Genomic DNA, 21578 nt, shown 5'->3' with positions numbered 1-21578 from the left:
CTGTGTGAGAGAAGAGCTAGTGAGAGTAAGCGTTCTCAGAGCAAGGATACAAATAAACAAAAAAATTAACTTTTTCTGTGTAATAGCTACAACAACAGCTGCAGCTCAGCCAGCCTTCAGATTACACTCCTGCAAGGTACAGTTTCATGGACACAAATGCACCTTCCATTTGTTTGGTTCCAGAAGATCAAGATGCAAGGGGCACACACCACCCAGACGGGGTGAACATCTCATCTAGTGCTGTTTTCCTCCCCTGCATACCTCTACATTCTCAAGCCAAATCCAAAATGTTCACTGCTTGCATATGCAGATTCAGGCCTCTTTTATTAGGACACACCAAATGTATTTAATCCTTTGACTGTGCTTCTGAAGTCTTTTAGAGTAGGATCGTAGCAAGAAGAGTTTTGGGTACACACTGCTAGATAATATGACACAGACGAGAAACCATCAGTGTCACTCATTCTGTTTCCCGAAGTTTATCTGCTCTTTTAAAGGCTGTGAAAAAAGGAGATTAGGCTGAGACTCGTCCACCTAAGGAATTCAGCAAGCCCTTACATTTCATATCAGCCTGAAGTTACATGCCATCAAAGGTGAAACGAGGCAAAACCAGATTTATCTGGCCCTTAATCTAAAGTTTTCCTGGCACAATGCTTCTCAATAAATATATATCATGCTGAAAATACAGGAGGACTACTTCAGCTGGTCCATCTACAGAAAGCAGACTGCAAGTTTCAGAACAAAAAACAATTACTCCAGACCTCCTGAATTCATCTTTAGCAGGATGATCCTTGGACTTTGCAGTCAAAGGATGGGCCTAAGAGCACAAAATGTGTCTGAGGAGAAAAAAACTCCCAACTCTTGTTCCCACAGCCTAACCACTGGTTTAGGATGATCCCAGACTCTGAAAAGTAGAGATACAAGGACAGAGCAGGAAAGCAAGAAATTCAGTAAAAACAATGAGCCACAAACATGAGAGTGATATTAATAACCAAGTATGTGAGATGCAAAACTTCCCTAGTAAGATGGGTAGGAAAAAGGAGCAAAACAATGAGACAAAGAGAATACAGCTAGGGAAAGGAGAGGAAAATAACTTAAGAGCTCTTATTTTTGACAGGGTGATTTAAGACAGGCTCTGTTGGAGTCCAGGTGATAAGTGTCAGTAAATGGAGACAATCAGCAATGACAGATGTCTGCAAGCCTGTTTTATCTAAGTTCAGATCACAGGAGACTGGAGAGTCAAATGCAAGCTGTTTGTGAAGTCTGCATCTTCTAAAAAGACAGAAGTCAAAACGACAAGGTAATTTGAAGACAACACAATACAGACATACTCCTCCTCTTCAGCATTCACTGTTCGAAAAGCAGTCTGCAGACCAACAAATGAGACAACCAGTAAGAAAAGGGGGAATTCATCACACAGGAGACCCAGACATGAGTCATGACCTTCACATGCATTCAGGTAGCTTCCTTACATGCTTTCCAAGCAGAATAAAGGTCTTTCAGATAGTATCTCAAGAAAAGTCTTTCCTACCCCCACAAGAGGGGGGAGTTTGGTAATTTTACAATTACAATTGATGAGCAGGATGTGATGAAGTCAGCCCAGTGTCCTGGCCTTGAAGACACTGCCTTCTTCAAAGGTTTTGTTCAGTCTTTGCAACATCCCCATACTCTGCCCATCACCTCCTCCAGCCCTTCCCCTACCTCCTGGCTCAGTCTGACCTCAGCCACCATTTTACCCTTTCATTCCACACCAGTCACTCCCAATTCTTGTTTAGCTCAGCTCTAAAAGGTGCTTTTACAGCAGGCTCCGTGGGACGGATTTTCTGCCCACAATCAGTGGGATGGCTGTCACAGTGGATAATTTATGCAACAGAATGGCCTCATCTTCTGGACAGAGAAGACATGCAGTTCCTGTTGGCAATCCTCCACCACCTGGGATTTAAAGAGGATCCCACATAGAGAAAGAGGTTTTAAAAAAAAAAAAATCAAGCAACCACTGATACATTATAAACAAATAAAAGTCTTATTACAAAGAGTGAGGAATACAGAACTTGGCAAGGGAGAGGACTTCTGCATATTTTGCACTCTTTCTGTAGCAGGACTCTCTGGTGGCTGCCACAATCACACCGCTGATTTGACTGACAGCATTATCCCAGACTGTAGTGATTATGAGTTCTGGTTCCATAATAAGTAAAAAAAAAAAAGTCTCTCGTGGACAACAGTACTTGACCTGCTGGTCATATCTGTGTGCTGGGACACAAGAGAAAAGAGTCATTCAGTTCTACTCATTAAAAACGCCTCTGCACAGTCTGTGAGTGTCTTCCCTGCTTCCAAAGGAACACTTGACACCTTTTACACAGGGAAAGCTCAGGATGGCTGGTGAGATTCCTGGAAAAACACACTCTTCATAGCTGTTTCTACAGCTTATCAAGCCTTTCTCCCCTTCAATTTACTGTTCAGACAGTGGGAGTCAAGAAGACAAACAAAAGTAGCTCTGTAACTACTGGAGCTCCATAAAGCTGACCTCCAATCAGTTCGTTCCACGAGGCTGACTGACTTTGCAGGCTCAGAAACTTTGAGCTCCAGCTGAGGCTTTGGAAGAAGCCAGGGGATGTATCAAGTCAGTCAACCGAACTTACAAATTTTCCAGGGCTAATAAGCTTGCAAATGTAGCTTCTCACTCAAGGATGAGTCCCTGTTTGTTTGCGTTTTTTTAAACTGTCTCTATGCCTACCTCTTTCCAGGAATTCTGGTGAATTCCTGGCATCTTTGAGGTCTCTTGCTATCAAATTTGGTTTAAGTTGGCCAGTAGCTTCAGAATTAATGGGGAGACAGACATTGATAACTGCATAAAGCTCACCTCCTTCTGTGAACTATCTTCTTTCATTGATAAAATCCTTTTCCTGCTCAAGTCACTCTCTGTCCCACTCCAGTATATTTAGCAAATCAGTATCTTGACAAGCTCCCTCGGCCTGAATTAGAGCCAGGATAGGGTTAGTTTTTGCTTTGACCATATTCCCTCCCAGATCTCAAAAATAAACCCCCACAAACGAACAAAACAAACAAGAAAACCCCAAACCAAAACACAAAAAACCAAACCCAAACAAAAAACAAACCCTTGAGCTGCCCCTGAAATTTCTATTACTGCTTTGCACACACCAAAACCAGAGATGACATAAAACCACATCACCACTAGAAGTAACAAACTTCCACCTCATAATAATGGAGAAGATTAAAGAAGGGAGAATCCTTTTCTTCACCGCTGGCAGATCTTTCCTTTCTCGAGGTTCATTCTTTCCTCTGCTAGTCCTAATGACTGCAGACACAATCCTAACGTCTTGATCCTCTATTAGAAAAGTCCCTGTTATCCCTGATTTTCTAAACCCAGCACCCTGCAGCTTGTCAGTCCTGGTAGCTGCTCGCCATAGCCACCTACACACCTCTGCCACCCGTTGTCAGCAAGAGGCCAGCAGCATTTTAAATGGCAAAAGCTCTGTCCCCTGATGCACTGGGGATTTCTGCCATGCTCAAACCATCACTTGATAGCAAGCCTCCCGTGCTTGGAGGGAGTGGTTGAATTTGGTTTAAAATATGCTGGCATTAAAGTGCTTGTGAAGAAGGAACAGTCAGAAAACTGCATCTAAATCTCCTACACAACCCAGTTCTCACATCCTTTTCTTTGGATCAGCCTCGGGCAATGCCAGGTGGATGGAGACTGGCTCAGCAAAGAAGGCCTGCAGACCAGCAGCACCACAAGCTGCCTCCACACAAAATAAAGTCTCTCCTTTCTATTTGCAGGTGTTGTTCAGGGCACAGCATTGGCCACACTGGCACTAAATGGTTTGGCCTGCTGTCTCAGCCTGCCAGCATCACCTCACTTTGCACCCAGCAAGCCCCGGCATGGAAAGTGCTCTGTTACAGTTTCACAAGCCATTGCAGAGACCACAGCCATCATCTAAAAATAATACTGGGGGCAGTGATCTCACTGATAATCACATCATTAGAGGAGAATCAAATTCCTCCTTGTCCAAGCAGATAAACAGCAGGTCTCTGCAGCACCTTGAGCCTTCCTTTGCAGTCAAATAGTATCTGCAAAATCACAGAAAAAGCTTCATTTGTGACTGCCATACCAACATGCTTCTTGTAACAGGCAAGGTAAGGGCATGCAATTCCTGCTTAGCAAGCCTGTTCTCTCCAGCCAGTTGTTATTTCAGGCATGTTTATTATGTGCACTGTTCACAGGCTCAGCCTCACAGAGCTCCATTGCCACAGGTTTTGGCATCTCAAAACCTCTCTTCTTAGCTGTGGGCTTTCTAACCACATAAGACAGCAGGGGGAGGGAGGGACCCAACTTCCCTGTCAGCATCTCTCCATGAACTCATACAGGAGTACCATCCCTCCCCTGTGCTCACTTTCTTCTGACTCGGAAGCACAGACCAAAATCTGGCACAATCAAGTTGTCCTGTAATGTGCAATGAGTATCTCTGCCCTGCCATGACTAATGGCCCTCCTGAGATTGTCACCAGCCCTGCCCTAGAGACATCTCTGACATGCTGAGTTCTTTCCCCCACGTTGCAAAAACAGCAGTGCAGCTTGCCAGGTTATCCTGGATTCATGAACCCCCCTCAAACAAATGCAAGACAGGAGTGTGTAGAGCCACAAAGTCACTGGTTAAATGCATTAATAAGCTGAGAAGGTTCCTATGCAGCTAACCAGAAAGGGCAAATTCTTACCCTGTACCCTGTAAAATAGAGCAGCTCAGCTCAGAGGAACATCCCCAAATCCAGCACCAAATACACGCGTTGTCAGGAGACAGAACAAAAGGCCATGTGCAGCTCGGCATTACTGAAACTGCAGGACGTGCCTGACAAGGAGACATTTGTATAGGCACAGCCACAACCACGGGGCACATCAGAGACAACACTGAATGGAGAAGTAGGCCAGAGGATCACCAGCCCAATAATAGCTTTTTGCCACAAGCTAATGTCTGTTCAATCATGCCAATCCTCCCAATATGACTTAAGGGGGGAAAAAAAGCAAAAAGAAAAGGTAGGCGGTTTGCATTTACTAAATATATCACCCATTACCTCAGAGGATGGCCATATGTTTTCAGATTATAAAGAAATACAAACTATTACCGACATTAATGCCTTTCTAATACCACAGAAAGACAAAGGTGAACTTCAGCACAACCCTGGGTTAATACAGGCTGACAGAGCCATATAAAAGAGCACAGTTTCCACTTTTGCCTGCAGAAAAGCAACTGCTGAAGATGCTTAGAGGAGCAGCACCTTTAGGAATCAAAGAGAGGGTTCAATGGCTGTTTGAGCCAGGGTTGAGTAATTGCTGTTGAAATGTGGCCAAACACCGAGCTCATCCATTCCTCTGCCTCACTAGAGGAACTGATGGCAGGATCACCACTTTGGGCAGGATCCCTACTGCCCAGCAGCACTGCACATGGCAGAGCCACTGCTCAGGGATGCTCCCACCAGCCAGATGAGGCTGACCTGGCTCAACAGGCTGGGAGGATGGAAAAATCCCCAACCACAACGAAACAACGCTGGCAGATGAAACTTTCCAAGTTCCCTTCCAGCACAGCACGACTCTGCAACAGCTGCCCAAGTTTATTCTTAAAGAGGTGTTATGTTTTTGCTAACTAATATTTGCAGGGTGGTAGGGAAATCCTCAGAAAGGCAATGACAGGTCCCAGTCACAGAGCTGCCTTGACTCTGCTGAAGAAAACTGCCACACTCCTCCCCAGGATTCACTGGACATTTTCAGACCAGGCTTTCATCTGCTGCCCAGCTGCAGAGATGCAAGGAGCATTGTGTGTAATTGTGAGGGCAACTCACAAACAAAATTTAATCATTGGGAAGGTGTGCTGTACAGATGAGACACTGGAGCTCACGGTGGTATAATCATCACAGAGCGAGCAGTCCTTAATCCAGCCTGCACAGTTATTTAGAGGTTCCTGTTCTGAGCAAGTACACCACGTACTTTGATCTCTGCTGCCTCCTGCCAAAACTGTGGAAATTAGCAACCAAGAGTCACAAAGATATCATGGCAGACAAAACAGATACTATGGTTATATAAGCAGCTCTCCTCCTGGAGGATCCTGGTGCACTTCAGGAGAGACTGAAGGGCAGTTATAACTAATTACCTTTACCTTAATCAAAAAAGTTGCCTTAAATTTAGAGATGAGGAGCCTCTGTTCCGTGTGAGTAATTGAAACTTTGCTGTTCAGTTCACAAACTACCTGAAGTGATGCTCTGAAAGGGCCTGAATCCTGCCAACCCATTGTATGAAGTGTAGTAACTCTGATTGGTGCAATCAGAGCTGTGGTCACAGCCTTGGACAGAAACTCTGTGTTACAGGGGTGTTAGCCACAGTGACAGTCATGCTCAGTTCTTCCTTAAAGCAAGGATCTTTGTCACGTATGATGAATCATGCCTCAAGTCACAGCACTTCAAGCAAACTCTTTAATTTGGGATGAAATCGGTCTTTACGAGCATGCTTCTGCCAGATTTTGGCTCAAAACCACCTTAGTAGAGAAAGACGGATTCCACAGACTTTGTCACATAGTTAACATTCACTTAAATCTCTTGTTTTTAAAGAAAACAAAAGTTGAGAAAACTATGTGATAATTAAGCTGCAGGCATGGGAAGCAGACAGATAGTTGAGGCAGTCAAATAACCTTTATTCTGCCCTGTAGAGGCAAACTATAATAGAAAAATGATTAATGTTTGAGGCTTTTCATTACAAATTTGATCCAGTTCATTTTAAAATGTATTAAGTTCTTATTTCCTTTTCCCTCAAACCAGAGGGGAACAACCAGCTAAGGTGTGCTGCTAAGGCTATACTTCTATGGCTAGATAAAACTGAGCATGGCTAGATTTCTTCTTCCTGTGACACTTCTCCTGATTTTATTATATAACTGCAATATTCTGCTTGTAATCTACTGAGAAACTCCAGTTAACTGAGCTTTGTGCTCGTAATTACAAATGAAAGTACAGTGAATAGTCACGTAGACAGATAACTTGGTTTCAAGACAGTGATGAGCTAAGTATCACCTTTCTCCTCCATCTACCTTAGTCAAAAGAAAGATCTTTGATGATCCTGGGCAGCCTGGACTTATTTTAACCTGAAAAGTCAGACTCTTCTGCAGAGCACAGTGTGTTCTCGGGAATGTTTGTTCAGTGCAGCTAGGCAGTACAGCTCCACCTCCCGAATTATTTAGAGGACACATTTCCTGCAGCACCTCCCAGCCTTAGACCACCAAGTCTGTGGGACAGTTCTTCCAGGTGAGGAGGGACAGACCCTGAACAGGAAGCAGAGGCTTCCCTGGAAAGCAGAAGCAAGCAGAGCATAGCAGATGTCTGCAAGGTAGATAGAAGTAGACAGCAGTCACCAGAGGCAGGAAGGGCAACAACACTGGAGAGGACAAGAGGCAAATGTTGTCAGGGTTTCAGTAGAAATATGGGAACTCCTGGTGCAGAGATCTTTCAAGTCCAACACTGTCCCTCTGCAGGGCTTCTCTACAAACCCATCAGCTCTGAGGAAATCCGGCTCTAAGGCAACACCAAAGCAGATGAAGTTTTGTTACATGCTTAGTTTCAAGATCCTATATTACCACTTTTGTTTTTGAGTGAGCAGCTGTCAAACTCTATGAAGTGAGATAATACCAGTCTTTTGACAGAGTCTACATTTAAGATCTAAAATAAACTGAGAGTTTTATATAGACAAACTGTGGAAAGGAAATAAGTAAAGGATGCATCCGTATCCAAGTGCTCTTAAAGAAAACGTAGGCAGCCAAAGCTCTTCTCTCCCACACTCATGTATTATACCACTCAAGACTTATTATTTTAGGATTATTTCCGGTGCACTGACTGGAGAGGATATCCACAAGTCACATATGCAACTACTCCACAAGCAACCAAGCTGTACGATTGCTTCCACACCCTTCTCCTTTTCCTTTCCTCCTTTTCTACTTCCTATTCCTTTGACTGATGTAGAAGCTGTGTGAGGCAGGGAGCATCTTGCACAGTCTTCAGAGCAGGTATGGCATTTTTATTAGCACACGTAGGGTTGAAGACATTCACAGCTTCCATACAGATAATCCCACCACCTGACCACTGCTCACAGCTGGAATGCCACAAGAACCAGAGAGCAAAACGGACCCAAGATGTACCTTTAGTTTATGTGCCTCAGCCTGAAGATGAAACGGAGCAAGCACCAGGACCTCCATCTGTTAAAGGCAGTTGAGACAGCATGGAAAACACACAGTTCAACACAATCCTGCACCTGGCTCACTAGGGAAGCTACAGCCAAGCCTTACCACAATATGCCTGAAGGGGATTTGGGATGGCACTACCAACAGGGAATTACACAGCTCTCAGCATCTTGAAAAGAAGAAAATTCAAGAGGGAGATAACATCTGTAGTCATGGAGGAACTCCTCACCTCCTCCTCCTGCAGAAGTATTGGGAAGTATTTCAGTGGACTCCTTCCAGAAAGACACTGTCTGTCTGCACCCCTGTGACATTAAGCACAATGCACCCCACGGCATCTGTGACCTTCAACAAATGCAAACTGCAGTTTTTATCTTACACAGAATACACCACGTCAAACCAGAAGTCATCATATTCCATCTACGTTCTACATGGGGTGAAAAAGACATATTGCCTCTACAAATGAGAAGATCCAGGTTGTGCACAGGTTGCTAGGCCCAGTGCAGTCCTCTCCGAGTGTCACCGAGCACACAACAAAGCGGGAGAAGTTTACAGGCGCCTACAGTGCTGGACTCAAGACCGTCACTGGAGATCTCAACAGCACCAACATTGCCGCATAGACAGGAAACAGAGTAAAGAGATGAAAAAGACAGAATCAACTTCATTAAAACCCTTTCCAGGCATAATGAAGGCAGTAAGCAGGTGGTCAGAGACTACCAAGACAAGGCCTAGTTGCCCTCATCCCAGCTGAAACATGATCCCTCTTCCTTCCCCCTGCCCACAGGAGGTTTGCACGGAATCTCCTCTGCTGTTCCTGGCACGGGAAGACCAGCTCACCTGTCTTGGGCAGCACCGCTCAAGTCCCACTTCCCTGCTGACCCAGGTCCTCTGGCCAGCTGCCCCACTGCCACCCTGCAGCTCACCCCACACCACCTTCAGCACTGCCCCCTCACAGGTCACCTTGTTCCCTGTCACTACCCCCAAAAGTCACCTGCACCTCCACCCGCAGGCCCGCGCCAGCTCCAGCCTCCTGCCCTCACTACAGACACGTTTCCCACGGGCTCCAGTCAAACACCTTTCTCCCTCGTCCTGCAGCCACCCTGCCGCACAAAGCCCTTCCGAGCGGCACTGCCACCCGCTCCTGGAGCCCTGCAGCCGCTCTCCGTCCCCACGGCACACAGGGAACCCCGAACTCTGGGCTCTGCATCTCCTACAGCTTCACTTAAGCCACGGCGCTCCCCAAACCTCAGGCGGGACCCCAAAAGCCTCTTCCCCCAGGCACCCCCTGTCAGCCCCGCCGGACCCGCTGTCCCAAGGGCGGCGCAGCCCCCACGTCATCCAGGCCGCCCCGTCCCAGGGACGCAGCCCCCGCCACGACGCGAACCCAGAGCCCCCGGGCGGCCCCCTCCCTACCTGGGCGGGCTCACGCCGGCGGGCAGCCCCTCAGGCAGGGGCTGGAGCAGCAGCAGGCCATGGCGGCGCGGAGCCTCCTCGCCATCCCCCCCACCCCCCGCTCCCGCCTGGCCGGCCCGACTGCGGCCCGGGACGGGAGCCGAGGGGCACCGCGCCCGGGCCGCCCCCGCCGGCACGCCTATTGGGCGGTGGCACGCCGCTCGGCTCACTATTGGCTCAGGGCGCTGTCGCTTAGGGCAAACCGTGTGGGGCGGGGTCTGCGCACTGGGAGCTGCCATCTTGAGTGTGGCGCGGCGGGAAGGAGCCTGGGGTGGGATTCGGCCGCCATGTTTTGAGTGGCGGAACTGGCTGGAAAGGGGTGCGGGGGTGCGCCCCCTGCAGTGGAACCTCGGGAGCAGAGCTGGGCACTGCGGAGGGGGGGGGCATTGGCATCCTCTGGCTGCCACAGCCTCCCTGACACCTCGGCGGCAGCCAGGCACTCATCCTCCATTCTCCTGGTCACTCCTGGTTACCATGATCCCAGCTCAGCCTCCTCCCACATTGTCCCCAATCCCAACAGCTCGCCCGGTCCTGGGGCATGGAGAGGGTGCTGGGATGGCTGCATCAACATGATGCTTGACTCGAGTTGTCCGGTGGGCAGCTTTGTGTTGGTGCCAGCCCCACTGGGAGACAGGATCAGCATGGAGAGGAGGATCTCCCACTGCGGCTGGATCCCAGAGTTTCTCCATATGGCGATCCCTTGCACTCCCAGGAGGAGTAGGGGCACCGGCAATCGGGATTAATTCACAGCTCCGAGGAGACAGCCAGTGTTTCTGGGGCAGTGTCAGAGGGTTTCCACACTGCCACTCCCAGTGTGCCAGGCAGCCTCTGTGCCAGATTGGCATGACAAGGTTTATAAGATGTTCAGATAACATGTTAAGAAAAGCCAGAAAAAAACCCCTGACTTAGCAGTTTATCTCCTGCCATGGCATTTTTTTATCAGGCCAGCACTCAGGCACACCTAGGCCGGCCCGATCAGCTCAGCCGCCTGCCCTGGCATGGACGTTCACCCACTGCACATCGACCCAGCTCCCTCCTCATTCCATGGCAATTGGTTCCCCAGACTCCACCGGCCTTTGGAGCCGTCAGCCAAGCCTTTCTGCTGGGACTGCTGGTGCCTCAGGGAGCCCACCAGCCCCCCATACCTGTACTCAGGCTCTGCTGCAGACCAACATGACATCTTTGGTGCGGTTGCCATTTGAAGGGAGGTTGTAAACATGCTGGAGCACTGACATTTCGGTCACAAACAGTTACTGAAGAAGCTTAATTCCTGTTCCCAGGTAGCCCTGAAATTAGAGGCACAGCAGGGAGATGGGCAGCAAGTTCGCCAGAGCACAGGACAAGCCCAGATCAGGTGTGACTCATTGCTAGAGAGCAATTAACACTTGCTGTTCTTCACAAGCGGGAGTGAGTCTGGCTCTGACTCCTGGCAATGAGGTTTCCTTTTCTGTTGTGATGAGAAATGGAGGCAAGGCTGGCCAGAACATGGGGACTTGCTGGCCACAGCTTGGCACTCTGCTCCCCAGTGACACCAAAGCAGGCTGGGGAGTTACTGTGGTTTTGGGGAGAGCTGAGAAGCACAGGCTGCAGCAACCATCTCCAGAGTGATGTGAGCTGTTGAGATGACTTGAAACCTTCCAGGGAGACTCGAGCTACAACCTACAAACCTAGAAACCCCACTGAGCTAAACTGTCAGCTGGCATAAATCCATGTCGATTTGAAAAGGGAATCCACTGCCGTAAGCTCGGGGTGGGGGGAAGGTTTGTCTAAAGGATCGTTTGACAATTCTCTGAGCCCAGAGCAGCCCTTTTCCTCTGCCCATGAGCAATAAACTGCACCATGCCCCACTCCCCAGGGCAGGGGGAGAGCTGATGCAAGATGGCAATAGCTCTTCAGAGGGTCTCTGTGCTCCATTGCCCCTCCAGTATGGCTGGGGACAGGAATAAAGGAGTGGCAAAACAGCTGAGGCTTTGCCACCATGGTCCCAGCCTTGGCTTCATGTGGCTGCTGCCCCGGCATTGCTGGCTGCAGAGCCCTCTGCCCTGCTGGGACCCCCCTAAACTGCCAAAGCAGGAAGGGTCAACAGCAAGAGCATGGCTGTGATGTACAGGGGAAGGGCAGTTTTAGGATGCTGCAGCACATTGTTTTACAAGCATTGCTGTGCACCCAAGCATGCCAGAGGCACCTTGGACCCAAACACAGCCCAGGCAGCTAGAGGTACCTTTCTGAAAGTCCTCAAAGCTGTTTTGGGTGTAGGAGGAGAGCAGCTTGAGTTAAGGAGCTTAAGGAAAGCAGAGAGTGGAGATGTCTCCTTGTAGCTTCTCCCCACGCCCAACAGGAGTGACATCTGTTTCACTTCATGTGCTTATCTGTTATTTTAATTGCACTTTAACAAGAGATCTAATAATGCCAAGGGAACAGATACACAAGTTTGAACATGTTTTCCTACTTTCTACTGGCCTATTAATTATTTCAGAGCTCTTTTACAGCTTTCTAGCTGTAGCTACATGTGGTTGGAGACATTGTCCTCTCCCTGTTGCAGCTTGGGCAGAAGCAAACCTGTTGTGGATACAGCTTGGCCCTTCGAGAAGTACCTTTAAGGTTTGTCTGCTCTCTCTGTAGGAGCAGAGTGGTTAATGTGTCTCTACTCAGGCACGTAGCTGATGTGAGAATCCCTGGGGGATCTGGTATATATCCCTGGCTGGAGAGAGGAGCGTGGACCTTCTGCTGGGCCAAGGGGCTCTGGGAACAGCCATGTCATATGGCTTGTTAGAAACACGCTTGTCCCACCAAGGGATGTTCATCAGCAAGCAGAGAGCCTGGGTGCAGCTGATTAAAAGCAAGGGCTTTAGCCCAGGACTTGGGCTCCTTCCTCCTCCAAAAATAGGCTGCATCAAACTCAAGCTGCTCTTCTTCAGGGTGGGAGAGGCCTCATGGCAGACCCAAGTTAGCATCATGCAAACTCTGCCGGGCCAAGAAGATAAACAGCACCATGGGTGTAGGAAGGGTCACCCAGTGTCATCCCCCCAGTTCCCACAATGGGATAAGTGTCACCATGAACACAGCACTATTGCCTTTTATCACTTCTCTTGGGACTGTTTGCAGCCCCAAGAACCATTTGAGGAATGCTGCATTGGATGCCCAAAGATTTCAGAATTCATGCCAACCCTTACACTCTTCTTCCTTCTCCTGGCCCCTGTGCTGACCCTCACCCTGGTGCCTGGTCAGTCACAAAGCCCACACCTTTCCCTTTCAAGGCAAGCATGAGACCCACATACCAACCCAGCCCAGCCCAGGGAACCAGACACAAAGAGACTAGTCAGGAGCAGACCCCACAACTGTTTTTTAAAAATCATTGCATTTATTTTTCAACTTTCCTCTGTTGTTTGAAGTGCTGGTATTCAGAGCCCAAGTTAATACAGCTCTGTGACAAGAAAGACAAGTAGCTACTGGAGAGGGTCCAGCAGAGGCCACGAAGATGATGAGGGGTCTGGGGCATCTCTCCTGTGAGGAGAGACTGTGTGAGCTGGGCCTGTCTGGGGAAGACTGAGAGAGGATCTCATCAATGCATATATATATTGCAAAGGCAGGTGCCATGAGGATGGTGCCAGGCTCTTTTCAGTGGTGCCCAGCGACAGGACAAGGAGTAATGGCCATGAACTAAACGACAAGAAGTTCCACTTCAACATGAGGAAGAACTTCTGTGCACTGAGGGTGGTAGAGCACTGGAATAGGCTGTCCAGGCAGGTTGTAGAGTCTCCCTCTCTGGAGATATTCAAAACCCACCTGGATGCCTTCCTGTGTCACCTGCTATAGGTGACCCTGCCTTGGCACTAGATCATCTGCCTAGGCAGACTAGATGATCTTCAGAGGGTCCCTAACAATTGTGTGATTTTGTGACACCTGTGTCTTCTTCCCCCATCTAAGGGGGCATAGAGACAGCTGTGCCCCAAAGCTGCAGGTCCATGGTCCTACTTTGGGGACAGTGAGATGTGGGACAAGGGTGACAGCTGGCTTTTGCGATCAGAGGAATGAAAAAATTAGAGCTTAAAAACCATTAGCTATTTCTTTCCTGGATTGCAAAGTGAATAAAACCTGAACCTGAGAGCAAGGAAGGCATAGTCCAAGCACTGGCCTCTGGACTTCGGGATACTCCCTGTGCAGAGGGGACAGGTCCCTTCATGCCTGCCAAGGCATGATCCAGGTCTTGGTAAGAGGCTACTGTGGAGGTTTAAGGCAGGAATGTGGTTTGATTGCTGGTACAATGGCAGGACAACTGCTTTCGGAGGTAGAACTGTGCTTTGAGCTCCAAGTGAGAGAGCCTGATGCCTTGTGGGGCCAAGTCCAGTGACCACAAAAGGCTCAGACAGGCTGGGCAGATCCTCCTGCACTGGGCCAGAGGAAGGCGCAGGAAATACAGGCATTACTCAAGGCAAGAGGGATGTGGGGAAGCACAGACACAGCCAGCAGCAGATGGGGGAGGCTCAGGACAAGCCTAGGTGCTGCAAGCTGGGCACACAGAGCCAGATTCTGCTCCTCCAGTGGAAGAAGGCAGCAGAGAAGATGCTGGGCTGGGGAGCAGATCTGGCTGGACTGTGCTTCTGATCCCTGCTCAGGGGACACGGTACTGGTGGTGGCAGGGGGCCGGAGAGGTGTGATGGCTCCTGAGGTGATCTCCTTTCACAGCCCCTTGTTAAAATAGACATACGGCACTTTGTCCCCGTGCTTGGCCACAATGCTGTCACGCAGCTCCAGCTCAAGGTCAGCCAGTGCAAGGGAGCTGTGGGGAGACGGGGTAGACACTGAGACCTGTGATCCTCCTCCCCAGCCACCAGTCAAACCACCCTCCCTTCCCATTGCCATTTGAGGCCCTCTGCATTCCCCGGGATCTTGAAGGCTCATGTCAAGACCCACCACCCATCCCTGGCATCCACCACTCCGAGTGCTGGAGGGCAGAGAGCTGCCCTTAGAGCTGGGTGTCCCATTGCTCCCAGCACAGAGCTCAAAGAGCAGGGCAGGCACATGCTCTCCTGCTGCCCTGGGCACCAGCATGTACAGGAAAGCGCTGCCTTGAGTTGAAGGGTGGGTGTCCATCACGCTTCTCCTGGGATGGGCAGAGAAGACCTAGGGGAGGGGGAAGTCTCCCGAGGTCTCATGCAGGAGGGGGAAGGAGTGTGACAGGTACCATCTCTGTGGGAAGAGGGCACAGGCTGCTGGCACCATGAACAGGAGGCTGTGGGACAGAAGAGCCGAACGTTAGTGCTGGGGATCACAGCCCATATGCCCCTTGGCCACGGGGATCTCAGCCCAAAAGGTGCTGCTCACACCTCGTGACTCCCAATAACTGGGAAAAGCCCCAGCTGAAAGGCAAGGCTTTGCATTCCTCTGCTGGGAAAGAGGTATTTTTTCTAGCATCCCTTGGAGCCATGCTCCAGGCGCCCGCAGGTGTTTGAGCAGTGAGATACTTACAAGCCCCCGCAGAGCAGCACCTGCAGAGGCCCGTGGAGAACCCGGATTCGCTGCAAGGGAAGAGCTGGGATTGAGTCCCTGGGCCTCACCGCAAGCCCTGCTCACAGTGTGGGCAGACTTCTCCCCTCAATGGTGCTGAATGCCCAACGCCTCCAGTGTGCCACCAAACCCTGCAACTCTTCCACAGCCTCTCCATGTCACTCGAGAGACCTTTGGTGTATCGGTGACTTGAGTAGGGGGCAAAGCAAGCCAGGCTCTGCAACCCCCCATTTCATCTTCTGCATCTTGGCAGCTGGGAAGCAGGGCTGGGGCACCGCAGAACCCACTGGAAAACTGTGGCAGGGGAAATGTGAGCTCACCTGCATGAACGTGAATTTCTCCAGCCGCTCCATGATGATGGGCAAAATAACTAGGTACAGAGAGAAAAGGTCAGGCTCTTCCTGCAAGCCAGCCTGCAGGGCTCTCCCAGCAGCACTGTCCACCTGGAGGCCATGGCAGCAGCTAGTTGTGCTGAGGGCCACTGGGTGTTTGCTTACAGCAAGGATGTTAACCCACACAGATCCATCACCCAGGCAGCATGGTCCGTGCTCCTCATGCTCCCAATCCCTCCTGCTGGGCCTGCGGCATGTCAAGGGTCTCATGAGGTGAGGGGATGCTGGGCTGCTGAGCGAGGGGCTAGGGCCAGAGAGCATGAGATGTGTCCTTGTGGGGCCAAGCTGCCATGAGAGCACCCCATGTCCCCCACAGGCTGTGGGTTGGGATGAGGAAGCCTGGGGGCTTGAGGGACTCCGACTGGAATGGCAGGATAAGGAGATCAGCTCCATTTGTGGGATGAGACCAAATGACACCTGGGATGCAGTGCCACCCTCCCTCTTCTTCATGGGGGAAACTGAAGCAGGGGAGGGCAAAGTAGTGGGTCCCAGGGGAGTCCATGGTCCAGTCCCGCACCCTCCTGCCTTACACTCACTCATGCCTGGTGCTGCCATGGTGATCCTGGAGACCACAACCTGTGTGATGCCCTTCACTGCTGCCCTCTGCAAGCAAAAGCAGCAGGTGAGCCCCTGCAGCGCTGTGTCCCAGCCCAGACCTCCATCCCCAGACTCACTCTCGAGCGACCAAGCTCGTTGTTGTCCCCATCTGTCACTGTGATCCCATTGATGATCTCCCTGAAGGGGACAGGCAGCCATGAGTGGAGGCCAGGATGGTCGGGAAAGCATAAGAACACAGCAGTGGGGTGAGGGAGTGCCAAGGAGGTCCTCTGTGCTGTGCTGGCACAGCAGCACCGGCTGCCCCTGGGGCACGGGCTCCATCACCCCGGGGTGCTGTGGTCCCAGCCCAGCCGATGCTGCCATCTTCAGGGCGCAGCTGCGAGCAGGATCCAGCCGTGCCAGGGACTGACACTGCTTGGGACCCGCAGCCAAGCCAGGGGACAGTCCCTCACATAGCCCCCCACCTCCCTGCACTGCAACTTGTGGGGGACCCCAAGCAGCAGATACAGGTCTCCACATGGGCCCCACCTAGGGTGTACCAGCACCAGGATATCATGGACTGGGGCTCTCCCATCAGCACACACAGGAGACCTTTGGGTCTGAGGGATCTTCCGGCCCAGATCCCAGAACAGCTATCCTCAGCCCAAAATCCCCCTCCTGCTCCAGGCAGAGGCTGAGCCATCCCACCCGGCACCCTCCACCAGAGACACAGCACTGTAAAAACACAGACTCCCGTTCACCTCCCCCTCTATCCTCCCACCCTCTTCAACCCCTAGGGTGGGAATCCAAGGCAGGGTGACCAGGCAGCCCAGGAGCCCAGCTGCCACCAGGTTGCCTTGGGAAGGAGTTGGGTTCCTGGAGCTTCCTATCTGCACCTGACACTTACTGTTGCCGCATCATGGGAATATTGATACAGTTGGCAGCAGCCACAGCTGCAAAGGGGACCCAGCGGGCCAGCAAGGGGGGTGCTCGCTGTGGGAGACAGACTGGCATCAGTGCAGGAGGGCAGGATGTGCCTAGCTGCCCCACCTGGCCCCAGCCTGGCATACCTTGGTGTAGAGGTTGAGTCCCACTGCGGTGGCCAGGGCTGCACCGGTGGCTGTGACATAAGCCACGCCGATTTGCCTGGACAGCGATTTCCAAAGACAGGAGAGAACAGAAACACCAACTCTGACTCAACCCTGTTCCTTCAGTACCCAAGATGGGGCATAGGTGATCTTTACAGGGTCTCCAGGGGGGTGTCAACATAGAGGGTCCCTATTCTGTGCGTGGGATCACTCACCTCAGCGAGATGGGGGAGGCAGCGTTACGGTTGGTGTAGTTGACGAAGGCATTGAAGGACTGGTTCACCCACTGCCAAAAAACCACAGCAGGCACCGTCCTGCAGAGGGAAGGGACCAGGAGAGCACACAACGGCTGTCATGGATGCCTGGCCTGTGCCTGTGGCCAGGCTTGGCAGTGAGCCAGCCAAGATGCCCTCAATATACTTGTCATGGTGACTCCAAAAGGAAACTGAGGAACCCTGGCAAAGCCACAAGCCAGTGGCAGAGCTGGGGAATGACCCAGGAATCCTGGCTGCCCTAGGGCTTTGGGGATCACAGGAGGGGGTCCAGCCCTGCAGGGCACTTAGGCAGGAGTGGGAGATGCAGCTCTTAGCAGGGCGGCAGCCATCCTGCTGGGCTGAGATAAGCCTTTGTCAAAGGGAGTAGCAAGGAGGGAACACATGGGGACAGAATAGGCTCTGGGGGACCAGGGTGCTTGGGCTTCTACTGGTGCCTCAGGAACATGGAAGTGGGGCAGGAAGGTACACAGGGAGATGTGGGTCTGAGCAGGCTTTGGGATGCAGGAAGGTGGAGATGGGCTGAGAAGAGGGTGACCCATCGGCACTGGGAGATCTGCCATCCAGACTGGACCTCATCAGCAACTGTCAAACCAGTCTAGCAAAGAGGGGTCAGATTGGATGGGGATCCAATGGGAAAGGAAGTGTATGATCTACATAGTCTGGAGACAGGATTGCTCACCCCCCCAGCAGCTATTTCAGCAGGTAAATGCAGGGAGCTCTCAGCAGGGGCTGGGGATGCTGAAGCAACCTGGCCTGGGGGCAGATTTGGTTCTCAGTTCTGAGGACTGCTATGGTCCGCAGACCAAGAGCAGCAGCCAAGTAGGACTTGGTTGCATTAATCACTACAGGAGCTCTGGGAAGTGCTGAGCTGAGCTCAGTGTGAAGTGAGACCATCCTCAGCGATGCCAGAGGCTGAGGGAATCTGTGATGCTTCCACCACAGGCTGGGTGCTGGGGACAGGTCACAGGGACATGCATGGGGCTTGGCCATGGGACACAGGCAAGCACAGCAGCCATGGGCATGCCTTGGGCAGTACTCAGCCCCAGAGGAGGCAGACTGGCCACACTCCAGCCATCAGAGGACCTCTTGAAGGGCTGGAGGCTGTCGCAGCTGTGTCCCCAGCCTGGCAAACTCATGAACTCACCGATAGAACTGGAGCATGAAGCCGGTGATGGCCATGCCCCCTGGCACCTGGAAGGACATCCTCCCGATGAGGTTCATCTTCTCACCGCTGTCAGGGTGGAAGGCTGAGTCGTACAGCTTCTTGGCATAGAGCAGCTGCTCCTGGCTGCTTCCTGGTGGCACCAGCCCGGCCCTGCAAGCCCAAAGCCTATCGGGGAAGCTGCACAGACCTGCCAGCACCTGGCACTGCCGGAGCACAGAGCCCCGGGCATCATACATGAAAGGCAGAGGAAACATCTCCCATGAGAGATACATGTTACAGCTTAGGGCTCCTGGGAAGAGCCTGGGAAACTCTCCCAAAACTGCCTCCAGGGGATGTTAAGTCACAGTGTACCTGCTTGCAAATGACTGCCTCCATGTGCCTGCAGCACTGCAGAATGGTCAGGTATGGCAACAGGCACAGGGACGGCACCTGCCCTGGCTGTACCTCTGCCCCTCACCTGCAGCCTTCCACCAGGGCCTTGGCCCGGTCCAGCTCCTCCTCCGGCACCAGCACTGTCCGCGGGTCGGTGATGTTGAGGAAATGCTTCAGGCGCCCCACGAAGGTGCTCTGGTCCCAGCGCGGGGCGTCAATGTTGAAGCCAAGGGGAACAGTGGACATTTTGCTCTGGGTCTGTCCAGGGGAAGAAGGTGGCTCAGTCGGATCCTGCCTCACTTGCTCATTGAGTGCAGGCCTGCCATGGCCACAGGAGCGGTCAGCTGGGTGAGAGCCAGGGCAGGTTTATGTTTAACGGGATAGTTGGACTTTCAGCAGCCCTGAGCCTGGGAGCCTCCTGCACCCCTGTTGCCAGCAGAACACTGCAGCAAGGCTGCTCCTCCATACACCATCCCACTTGCATGGGGTCCCCCCCCTTGTGCTGCCCCTCAAAGCACCCAGAACCCCCTCCTTGGGGTGGGATATGCTGCACAGCACTGCAGGGCCCAGCTCGCCCCTTCCAGGGCTGCACAGCCCTGCCCTGTGAGCATTCTGTTTGGGAGAAGAGGCCGACGGTCACCTGGCTATTACCTCCTTTCGGATAGTTGTACAGAGCGATAAGATCTCCCCTAAGCCTCCTTTTCTCCAGGCTAAACACCTCCAGCTCCCTCAGCCACTCCTCATATAACTTGAGCTCCAAACCTTTCACCAGCTTCGTTGCCCTTCTGGAAGGCACGGCACCGCCCGGCACAGCCACAGCACGGCCGGCCGGCACAAATCCCAGACCTCGCCACGGCCCGGGCGTTCAGCTCGGCTCTGCACGGCCCCGGACACCACACCACCCGCCCAGACCCAGCCCAGCCCTGTCCTGCCTGCCCTGCCCTGCCCCTGCCCCTGCCCTGCCCGCTGCCCGCCCCTCCCCTCCCCTCCCCTCCCCTCCCGCTCCCCGTCCATCCCGTCCCATCCTGTCCAGTCCCGTCCGCCCCACGTGTCCCACCTCGCTCCCCCGGTTCCCCTCCCGCCCACAATGTCCCGCCCCCCGCCCCGCTCTGCGGCGCGTGGCCGCCCTCAGCCAATCACAGAGCCCAGAGAGGCCGCGCCCACCTCCCCTCGGGGGGCCGCCCTCGTACGCATGCGCTCGTTGGAGGGCCGGGCCTGAGCGTGGCCCCGCCCCCCGGCGCGCGCACGTCGTCGCGCGGGGCGGTGGTGACGCAGTTGCCCATGGTAAACCCCGGCCCGCGCGAGGATGGTGAGCGGGGCGGGGGTCAGCGCCGGACGGGCCCGGCTCCGGGGGGGCGCGGGGGTCCTGAGGGGCCGGGGGCGCCGCCACCGGCCGCCACTGTCCCCGCGGAGCGTGGGTAATGAGGCCGAGGCCCACCCGGTCTGTCGGGCCCGGCCTGGGGCCCAGGGCAGGCTACTGCGGGCCTGGGGCACATGAAGGGGTGTGCCGAGAGGACGGGACCAGGAGTATGGACCAGGAGTATTGCTCGGTGATGCCGGGCAATGGGGCACAGGGCAACGCGCACAAGCTGATGCAGAGGAAGTTCCACTTGAACTTCTTTACTGTGCGGGTGACCACGCACTGGAACAGATTGCCCAAAGAAACTGTGAAGTTTCTCTCACTGGAGAAATTCCAGAACCGTCTGTATGCAATCCTGTGCCATGTGCTCTAGGGTGTCCCTGCTTGATTAGGGAGGTCGGACCAGATGACTCGCTGTGGTCCCTTCCAGCCTGTGCTGTTCTGTGATGCTGTGACACCCACCCGGGAGTCTGGCAGTCCTGGGATCTGAGTGCCCACCTGGGCAGAGTGCGAGGTGCCAGGGACCTGGTGGGGCAGGGGTGTCTGGTCGGGAGTGGGGGGCCCTGGGCTGTGGAGGTTGGGGACACCCAGGCAAAGGGATGGGAACAGTGTAAATTTGTGGCCTCCAGCCGTGGGAAACCCTGGCTGGGGCCCTGGCAGGACACAGAGATTACAGGGGACATGGAGAAGGGAGTTGAGTCCAGACAAGGGCAACAAAGCTGGTGAAGGGTTTGAGCACAAGTCCTGTGAGGAACAGCTGAGGGAGCTGAGATTGTTTAGCCTGGAGAAAAGGAGGCTTAGGGGGGGACCTTGGCACTCTCTACAAGTACCTAAAAGGGGGATGTAGCCAGGTGGCAGTCATCCTCTTCTTCCAGGCAAATGGTGATAGGATGAGAGGACATAGTCTTAAGTTGTGCCAGCAGAGGATTAGATTGGACATTAGGAGAAAGTTCTTCACAGAAGTGATTAGATGGTGGAATGGGCTGCCCAGGGAGGTGTTCAACAAAAGACTGTACGTGGCATTTAGTCCCACAGTCTAGTTGATGTGGTGGTGTTGGGTCGTAGGTTGGACTCAGTGATCTCAGAGGTGTTTTCCAGCCTAATTGATTCTGTGAGTTGGATCTTGACAGGGGCTGGGAGACCTGAGGATGCTGTAGGGGCATGGGATCAGCCTGCTTGGAGTTGATTCAGTCAAGGTCTGGAAG

General features: G+C 52.7%; 1 protein-coding gene and 1 long non-coding RNA gene across 10 annotated transcripts; both read right to left on the bottom strand.

The window, feature by feature from the left end:
• Window positions 1–1095: 1095 nt before the first annotated feature.
• LOC115307261 lies at window positions 1096–9743 on the bottom strand. The gene is made up of 3 exons (XR_003915637.1): window positions 9638–9743; window positions 2858–2969; window positions 1096–1929 (listed from the first exon to the last, which is right to left on the bottom strand). It is a non-coding gene; the product is annotated as an uncharacterized LOC115307261 (long non-coding RNA).
• Window positions 9744–13462: 3719 nt separating this feature from the next.
• On the bottom strand, window positions 13463–19795 carry SFXN2 (sideroflexin 2). 9 transcript variants are annotated; one of them, XM_025894791.1, is made up of 11 exons: window positions 19776–19795; window positions 19099–19271; window positions 18621–18791; window positions 17417–17515; window positions 17184–17259; window positions 17021–17106; window positions 16251–16311; window positions 15505–16179; window positions 15146–15195; window positions 14862–14909; window positions 14357–14456 (listed from the first exon to the last, which is right to left on the bottom strand). In XM_025894791.1, exons 2-11 carry the CDS (start codon window positions 19257–19259, stop codon window positions 14357–14359), a joined length of 1527 nt encoding a protein of 508 aa, XP_025750576.1. In that variant the 5' UTR covers window positions 19260–19271; window positions 19776–19795. The 9 variants fall into 9 exon arrangements, with proteins under 9 accessions (XP_017924753.1, XP_017924748.1, XP_017924751.1 ...); XM_008934064.1 differs by lacking the exon at window positions 19776–19795 and having other exon boundaries at window positions 15505–15554; window positions 16113–16179; window positions 19099–19259; XM_018069264.2 differs by lacking the exons at window positions 14862–14909; window positions 19776–19795 and having other exon boundaries at window positions 13463–14456; window positions 15505–15554; window positions 16113–16179; window positions 19099–19354.
• Between the last annotated feature and the right edge of the window lie 1783 nt (window positions 19796–21578).

Source organism: Manacus vitellinus, unplaced genomic scaffold, assembly GCF_001715985.3.
Source record: "Manacus vitellinus isolate BGI_N305 unplaced genomic scaffold, ASM171598v3 scaffold_15_pilon, whole genome shotgun sequence".
Taxonomy (NCBI): domain Eukaryota; kingdom Metazoa; phylum Chordata; class Aves; order Passeriformes; family Pipridae; genus Manacus; species Manacus vitellinus.
The sequence above is the reverse complement of the archived record's forward strand: the minus strand, read 5'-3'. Positions and strand labels throughout refer to the sequence as shown.

Bases quoted from the DNA above. Each gene is read 5' to 3' on its own strand.
- SFXN2 (XM_025894791.1), bottom strand. From the start codon at position 19,259: ATGTCCACTGTTCCCCTTGGCTTCAACATTGACGCCCCGCGCTGGGAC. The intron at 16,180-16,250 runs GTGAGTCTGGGG...TTTTGCTTGCAG, and splicing joins ACGAGCTTGGTCGCTCGAGA to AGGGCAGCAGTGAAGGGCAT. The intron at 14,910-15,145 runs GTAAGTATCTCA...TCTGTCCCACAG, and splicing joins GTGCTGCTCTGCGGGGGCTT to CCTCCTGTTCATGGTGCCAG.